Source organism: Coenobita brevimanus, chromosome 112 (genome assembly GCF_032717465.1).
Source record: "Coenobita brevimanus isolate Jiangsu-jjx chromosome 112, ASM3271746v2, whole genome shotgun sequence".
Taxonomy (NCBI): domain Eukaryota; kingdom Metazoa; phylum Arthropoda; class Malacostraca; order Decapoda; family Coenobitidae; genus Coenobita; species Coenobita brevimanus.
In genome coordinates, this window is record NC_137065.1 from 1,642,782 (window position 1) to 1,651,780 (window position 8,999).

General features: G+C 38.3%; 1 protein-coding gene across 1 annotated transcript; it reads left to right on the forward strand.

Moving 5' to 3' along the window:
* Positions 1-783: 783 nt before the first annotated feature.
* On the forward strand, positions 784-6,840 carry LOC145418006 (UPF0598 protein CG30010). Its single transcript, XM_080286545.1, has 4 exons — positions 784-1,022; positions 2,676-2,724; positions 4,025-4,167; positions 5,996-6,840. The coding sequence occupies exons 1-4, from the start codon at positions 852-854 to the stop codon at positions 6,332-6,334; spliced, it is 702 nt and encodes a 233-aa protein (XP_080142671.1). The 5' UTR covers positions 784-851; the 3' UTR covers positions 6,335-6,840.
* Positions 6,841-8,999: the final 2,159 nt, after the last annotated feature.

An 8,999-nucleotide genomic window follows, 5' to 3' on the forward strand; every position in this document is an offset into this window, starting at 1 on the left:
TCTTTATCGTAGCACTTGTTCCTGACTGGCTAAATTCTAGTACCAAGCTATTACACCTCAGCGCTCAAGATGGAGAGATTGTAAATTTGGGCCAAGTTAAATTTATAAAAGGAATATAGCTACGCAACTTCTCGCCCAGTAGTGCAGGTAGCTGGTGCACTCGAATCAGGTGTCCATTCATACTTTGTGTGTTGGTGGGTAAAATAAATACCCAGGGTAACACATAGGTTAGGGTGGGGTGGTGGTGGTTGCACCAGGCTCATCTAGATTTGAACCTGGAGTAGGCCTATAAGCAGAAACGACCTTGCCCACAGCCTCCGTGCATGACATTTGGGTTGAGGCAGGCTAATGAATGAGAATTGCGAGAAAGTCTTCGTAAGGTGAAAAGATTGTACTGTATATTATATAAATAAATAAAAAATAAACAGTAAGACTTCATTACAGTAGAAGGGGATCTTACGTGGCAGAAGATGATCGTCAGTCTGGAGAAGTTCTGACGGGATAGAAAATGCTGTAGGCTGAAACTAGGCTGAAACTTGTCTGCTGCTGCCGTTCGGACCCGTTCATAGGCAAAGTTCGGTGCAAGTTAGGTTTTTGTCACAAAAATTAAGTGTTTTATGAAAGCTGTAATTTCTGCTTATTAAAACATGAGTGTATAATAACAAAGATTAAACCTATCAGTTTTTGAGTTACGTAAAAGCAACGCACTTTTGCTCAGGAATGTAAACAAAGAGAAAGAAGAAGAAGAGCAGAAGGAAAGATCGAGGGTAGCAAACTCTATTATACAAGTGTCTGGTACCAGTAAAGCATAAGAATAAAATATTATTAAGGACGCAGCGAGGTAATGCAAGATGTGGATAAGGAGCATTGAACGTTGCAGCAGACATTTGTCCTCTAGAGGCCTGTGGTGGCGTGCAGGGTTACCTCGACATTGCCACTCCCTGGATGTGAGGTACGAGCAGGGTCAGTCCCCGGAGCCCAGGGTCAGGGAATACTTCTACTACATCGACCACCAGGGCATGGTAAGATGGAAGGGGGTAATTATCCGCAACAACAGTGCCCTTGTGGATTAGATTACATTAGGATAAGTTGGGTTAATTTAGATTAGATTAGGTTGGGATGGGTGGAATTCCGGATGGGTTAGGTTAGGTTTGCTGTAATGTATTGGATAAGGTTTTGTACTGGCCCTTTCTAGAGTCTAGGCAGTATTGATTGATGCTTATGCTAACTCAGTGTAACCTAACTCAAAGAGGCAGTGTTGTTCTGAATAGTTACGGGTACTGTAGAAGTTTATATTACAAATTCTGAATGTAAGCAACTCTAAAGCTGCTCTGTGGCTTGAAGCCATACTGTCACTGGCGGTAATTTTTAACTTTTGAACAAACATGAGTTTCATGATTAGAAAAAGTTTTTTCAAATGTATTTAGGCCTATGTGAATAATTTAATTTTGACTCGTGTCATTCAGAAATCCCTTGTTTAGGCAGCCAATGAAATCACATAAAAACCACCAGAAAAACCAGGTACTGTACCTAGCGGGGGGCTATGCCTTCCAACTCCTCTCCGTATTAACCATCAAAACCACCACTAAATCTAACCTAGAATGGCCTCTTACGTCAAGAATAGGGTGATGGTTCAGGTTCATTGGGCAAGCAAAGAATAAATATCTGGTTTGACATGGTGTTTATGTATGTTTTTCTGGTATATTTTCAATGCCCGTATTTCTGTTACCATATTACTGATTTCTGAAGGAAATGGTATATGAAAATTGTTGCTACTGGTCAGAGAAATCCAAAGAAAACACAGTAAACTGCTCACTTTGTTTGCCCATTAATAAAATAACACCATCATTGGCATGAAGTTTTTGTCATAGGGTGTAGGAGACTTCATGTCATCCTTCTAATTGGTTCACAGTATTTATGACATCTTAATAAATCCTTAATACGTTTTGGTATATATAAGTTACTGAGGAGTTGATTGTATATAGTAGTTAGTTCCAGACGGAATCAAGGAAAGGTCACTTTCACAGATACCGGTACTGAAAAGCTCATGACAAGGTTTAAGTCTTGTCATAATCAGATTCATAGCATAATTTTTATGTACCGTAAAAGTGCAAAGAAATGGGCCTATATAAACTCAAATTATTATCACATGTACACATATTTACTTCCTTATTAGGAAGCTTAAAAATAAAATGGAGAGAGAGAGAGAGAGAGAGAGAGAAAGAGTATTTTGCACCCAGTTACTAAATTATAACCTGTGTTGTATTGATAATAGGCTATATGGTACTTTAGAGCAGCATTGCCTTTCCTACTAAGATTAGAGCGGATTACACTAAACTTCACAAAGCATGACCAGGAAGATAATCCATCCTGAATATGTGCGTTCATTGGCTGGGCAACAGGAATGTCGACCAGCGCTATCTTGTGAGTTGAACTTAGTGAGTCAAAGAGCTGCATCATGAACCTGGTTTGGCCACCCGATACAGGAAATTGAAGCATCTGCTTTCTTTATTGTTGAGGTCACAGTTCAACTTGTCTTTTACACTCAGAACGGTATTTGATTAATGTAGCTGTAGTGTATTGATGCACCCACTTTATTTATATTGTAAATTACCAAACATGCTTCAATGACTGTCTGGTTTGGTCTTTTCTGATCTCGGTACTTTTTGTTTCAGCTCTTTCTGGATGATGCAAGAATGAAAAACTTCACATCTTGCTTCAAGGGTAAGAGAAATGATATAGTGTGTGCTGTATTAACCCTTTTCTTCAGCATTCAGGTGCTTTATGTTGTACTTACATGTTAACTTTTTTTCTTCTTTTTTACAACCTATCTACCTATCTATTGCCAGATGCTTTAATCCTGTAAAGGTGGCCACACACCAGTTTCCTCCATGTTGCCCTGTCCTCAGCCATTTGGATGCCATCCCTCCAACTCACACCCCCCCTCTCTCATATATATCTCCACTTCATCTCTCCATCTCATCCTTGGTCTACACCTCTTCCCTTCCACCTCATTCACATGCACTCTTCTAGTTGATCTCTCATTCTTCATCCTTTCCACAAAACCAAATTATTGCTAAGTATTTTTTTTAACTTTCAGTCATATCCACATCCATCAACACAACAATGCTGCTTTACTTCCTCGTTTGTTTGTCTGTCTCATCATGTAGCTCCCCATGTTCCTTTCAGATGACTCATTTCCACTACTCTCCACTTGACTTGTGTTCTTCCAACAGATCCCAAGCTTTACATCTGTATTTTAGAGCGGAGATCATTTTACCCTTCACACATTGCTTAGCTGCCTCTGTGTTGTGGAATGTTATGACAGTTATGTGTTTTTCATGGAGTTTAAAGTAACTACTGTTTGGCATTTTAAAGATGCCTCATGTTGCATTTGATCCAAAGAGAATATAAGTAAGTTTGTGTACAGTTTTCATAGTAAGGTAGAGGTCACTTTAGTGAATTTGATATCGACCTTAAGAAAATTATTAGTGATTCAGTAAATTACAAAGGTTCATTCTTATCCTTCCTTTGTATTTTGTCTGTTGCTCAGAATAGGATGCTAGAGAGGGATGCCTTCTCATGGTGACATCAGTATAACAGGGCAGATCATGTACTTATATTACAGTGTATAAATAACCACACAGTACAAATTCACATATCCATAATGCTTGAGTGTAAGATTTTATAGAAAATGAAACATTGAAAGTTGAATTATAATAACAAGAATGGGAAAATCATGTAAAAATTAACACACAAAACCATGAACGAATGCAGTGAAGTGCCATGTATTTGTACTGTAACACTGTACTGTATATCATCTGATGTTATTATATGTGTCCACAAATACTCTTTTTGTTTATAAATACAGGTATGCAGTGAATGTATGAGGACAGATAATATCAACACCTTATACTGCACGAAAAAATATTTTGGAAAGTTTTTTATTTATTTTTTTTATTTTTTTTTAGTGTGTGTTCAGATTTGGGAGGTTGTACTGCACTAATTTTTGATGCTGTTCCAGAGAAGAAGTTCCTGCAGTTTTTCTTCAGCCGCCTGCGTATGAACGAGAGTGACCGCTACCCGGAGTTCCCGTTCCTCTCCCCCTGTGGCCGAGAGCGGAATTACGTGCGCTGTGATGACCTGCCCTTTGTCTTCACCCACCTGGTTAGTCACAGCCGTCAATTTTTCAGTGTATGGTTGTAGATATATTTATACCCATTGTACCTTAACTTGGCCCAGATTTTTGTCCTGTCGCAGCTTATGTCATGTACTTGAGTGACGGTAAATTATTATGCTACAGCTCTATACTCTTTCTGTAGCATGTCTTTGTAAGTACTGTAGTATCATGTTCTAGTGTCAGTCATGCTGTACCCTTTTTAGTTTAACTTTGCCCCAGTTTTTGTCCTTTTGTTGCACTTTTCACGTAGCTGAGTGGCAGTTAAAGATTATGCTACAGCTATACATCCTTTCCAAAGCATTTTGTCATGACTGGCATCATATTCTAATATCAGTCTTTTGCACCAGCTCAGTATTCAAGATGAAGAGATGTCAAATTTAGTCCGTTTACATGATGATTGTGTGGCCCTCATGGTAGTACTGTACTGTACCTCCAAGGGTTGATGATAGTCACTCATCTACTGCCTCATCCTCTCCTCTGCTGCCTCACTAATAATGTGGTTGGTAAAGTGCTAATAATTGCAGTAATCAGGCCACATGAAGAGAAATTTTTGCACATTGTGAATAATTGGTTCACCCTTTTGCTGTTTTAAGTTTCTTTGAGTTGATCAAATTGTCAGTTGTAAGCTGGAATGAAACAAGATCTTTATTCTCAGTCAGAATGTTAATTGTGACAGTGTTTAATGATCTTGGTGCTTAAGGTATCTCATGAGCATCACCATAATTGTTCAGCTATAGCCAGAATAAAATGCAAAGTACAGTTATACCTTGTTTACTCTAACCTATCTAAAATTGCTGTCTCTGCACCTTGAATGCTGAGTTATAACAATAGATTAACACTAGAATAAGATGCAAGTCAAGAAGAAGTGCTGTGGAAAGGATGCAGAACAGTAGTTCAGTACAGTACTGTATTGTCATGCTATGTGAAGTAAACTGCAGAGGGATGAAAGTCTGTGCCAGACTAGAGTAAAAAGAGTATAGCTATCCCATGTTTAAAACTTGTTTTGCTTGAAATTGTTTTATTATTAAAATGAAGTTGTATTAACATCTTTTCTTCCCTTAAAGTTGCTCATCATTGTCATTGTTGTCATCCAGTCCCATTTTGCCCCAATTAAACTGAAGCATAGGGACCCGGGGCTAGGCTACTCTGACCCAACATTTACCGCAACAGTTACCAGCCTCACTTGGCACTGAACGGCAGTACACAAGCAGGAAACCCCAACCACTAGAGTTGCTCTTGATTCATTATAATGTTCTTTGTATTTTTGTGCTTCAACTACTTAGTTATGGAGAAGAAGTATGTCCAGCTTAAACCTTTCACTTATTGTCATATTTCTGTTTGTTCTTATTTTTAATAATGCTTCATTTTCATCAGTTTATATAACATAATACATCCTTTTATCTTCTTCTGTGTTCCTGAAAAAAAAATAATGTACACACTAGAAATATGTAAATTGTATAAAGGAGACAATTAAGCTGTAATAAACATAATATATCACTTAGGAAAAGGTAGCATCAAGTTTCTGATGTGACGTAGAGATCAAGTACCGTTTTGTGTGCATACATTCAAACCTTTAAGTGAGAACTAACAGAAGAAAATCCAGCAATTATGATCAACCTTATGACTCTCCACTGTATGGTTTAAATTAGCATAAAATATCAGACCTCACAAGAACACCGTCAGATATCAAAGAAACATTATTATTTCACGTTATCGTTCTGTTCACTTGTCAGAAATACTGAGTGAAGAAAACGGCACACCACAACTGTTGATCTGCATAAAAGGAGGATTTACTAACTGTTTATTTCGTTGTAGGTTGATGAGCCTTCTGATGTATCTGAGCAGCAACTGGCATATGGCAACACAGGAGCCACCATGACCCATCCCTTCCTACCATCGGAGTTGTGCATGCAGGTGGAGACAGGCCGAGTCTACCACCCGGCACCCGACCGTGTGGGTGGGGTGGGCCTGGTGCGGTCACAGCTTGCAATACAACTGGCATCACACTTTATATTTGAAGCTGGGGAGGACCAACCACCCACTCATATCATGTGGCGTGGCAAAAAACTGGAGCTGACACAGAACATGGTTGATGCACTACATAATTTGGATTCTGTTAGAGAGTACAGTCTGGGTTTAAATGGAACACTGTAATTCAATATTATTTTATTATTATGTTATTTTTGGTGATGAGTGATAATTTTCTGCTGCTGCGTGTATTAGCTGTGGTTGAAATACAGTAACAGAGTGGGGGACATCTACACAATTTGGATTCCATGAGAGAGATTACAGTCTTGGTTTGAATGGAATGTGTGACTGATTATTTTATGTTATATTCTGCAGCTTCATATGTTAATAACTCAGATAAGCTTGACCCTCTTAACCACATTGCATAATACTGTATGAACACAGGTAGAGAACACCCTTGGTTAAAATGCAGTTCTGTGACTTTCACTAACCTTGTTCCTTCTCGTATGTATCTCCTCCACCACCTTCTGTCTGCCATGTTCTCTGTACACATACCCAGTTTTCTCCAGTCTCACTTCATGCCACCTCTGCAACTCTTTAACTCAAAACACAAAACCCTGTGGATGTGCAGAAAGAGTGGACCCCATTAGAGAGCATGTTATTTGTATGAGCATAATTCAGGCTATACTGTTTTTACTCTAACTTGGCACAGATTTTCCTCCATTTGCAGCATATATCACATAGCTCAGTGGCAGAAAAAGACAGTACTAAGGTCCTACATCCTTTCCATATTACTTTGTTGTAACAAGCATCACATTTTAGTATTAATCTGTTGTGCAACTCAGTGTTCAAGGTGGGAAGATGGTAATTTTAGGCCAAGTTAGAGTAAAAAGAGTACCTTACAGCACACGATACTTTACTGAAAAAAATATCTGTTATGGATGAATTATACCTTGCGCAGCTAAATAACTTAAAGTTCGTAGTTTAAGACATTCAAAGGTAAGTAAGTGACATATTCCCCTGGTGGCATTATATGACTGAAATATAATCTAAACTAATCCAAAAATTACACCATGTTTCTACTTAAGGAATCCTGGTATTGGAGTTGGTCATGGTGCTGCTGGTGTTTTATGTTGACTGGAAGCTAAACCACCAAGTGCGAACTCCAGCTGATTACCTCCCAGCAATTGCTTGAAGCTATTGGGAAGAAAGGAAGGAATTTGAGAAGTGTAATAAGATTTGTAACAATATGAGAGTCTCAGCAGAGTACAGTCACTTAGAAGAAAAATCATCAAGTGATTCTACTTGCTGCTGAATGTCTCCTTCCTAAGAATGATGATTGTTTGGCTAATTACCAAGTTTATAGGCACATTTTACTCTCATGGTACAATAGTACAGTACCTGAATGACCAAGAGGCAGTTGGAGATTAATTGATCATGTACTGTCACCAAGGATGTTGACTATACTCTTTTTACATCAGTGTGTCCTAAAATTGCTTTCTCCTCATCAGGAATGCCAAGTTGAAACAACTGATTAATACTAGAATATGATGTTAGTTTTTGAGGAAATCCTATGGAAAGGATATGGAGCCATAGTATTGCCTTTCTCTGCCACTGAGCTATGTGAAATAAGGAACAAAAAGATGGAAATCCGGGTCAAATGAAGGTAAAAGAATTTTAGTTACCTGCCTTGAGTGTTCTTAACTACAGTAGCTTAGCCTCAGATCACTGTGTATTACTTGTAAAAATATAAAGCTGCATATTTATTTGATCTTAATGTCACGCAGAAATTTTATCACCCGTATACTTTTCACAGCAGGTAGCATTTGTGAGTGCAGGATAAAGCAAAAATGTACATTGCTGGTTTAGGTGTTTGTTGAAGCCGAGGGATTTTGTCCTTATGTTTCAGTATATAGTATCTGGTTATTCAGAGTTTGTTAAAATTCATTCTGATTCTGTATTATTGTACTTAAATGATAGTTGGAATGGAAGGTAATACTGTATATGATTACTGTCCTACCCAATGTGAGAGGTGCTGGAGATAGACACTTTATCGCGATGACACCAATATAACCAAGCACCTGTGCCTCCTGGTTATAAAACTGTCCCTCAGCTCTCTATATCCCCCTAAAAGAGGATGGTGGACTGCCAAAGGACAGCTTCAGGTATCAGTCAACTGGGTTCATGTCTGGATTAGCCTGGGGCTACAACAACAGCCTAATGTGAGATAAGGTCCTGAGAAGGAGCCCCAGGGATGGTTTGTGGACTTGACAGAATATTGCAGGAGACTGTGGATTGTGGAAAGTTGTCCTCAGATAAAATGGCTGACCCATGCTGGGATGGAATATTGCTGTACAAAATGTATGTCTGTTTACAAAGGACAAACAGCTGTATTTCCAAATGTATTTTCTCTGAGCTTCAGAATGAAATGATTGAGGAGATCAATAATGCTTTATATCGATGATCATTCAGTTTTATGGTAGCAGTGTATTGATACATTGTATATAAAGAATTTCATCACAGAATTTAAAATAGTAAATAGTACTGAACAACTGTTAACCCCTGCAGTGTTACGATGCCTTCTTATTGATACAGTATTCTTGCTGTCTCCAGACCATTTATCCAGCTTAGGAGGAAATTTTCGTTCTGAATGCATTAGGTACAATGTACATTATTTTCTCAACTACAAAGGTACTCTTGCAAGCTATATAAAATCATTTGATGGTAGCAGGAATACACTATACACTATAGGTATCATTATAGTGAAAGGTTTAGAAATACACTTGTATACTGTACAGTATATCAGATACGTTTGTGGTTACTTTTCTAACACTAGTCATATTTACTTCAC

Excerpts from the sequence above, each read along its gene's own strand:
- LOC145418006 (XM_080286545.1), top strand. The coding sequence starts at position 852 with ATGTGGATAAGGAGCATTGAACGTTGCAGCAGACATTTGTCCTCTAGA. Across the intron at positions 1,023-2,675 it reads ACATCGACCACCAGGGCATG|CTCTTTCTGGATGATGCAAG; the intron begins GTAAGATGGAAG and ends TTTTTGTTTCAG. Across the intron at positions 2,725-4,024 it reads CTTCACATCTTGCTTCAAGG|AGAAGAAGTTCCTGCAGTTT; the intron begins GTAAGAGAAATG and ends ATGCTGTTCCAG.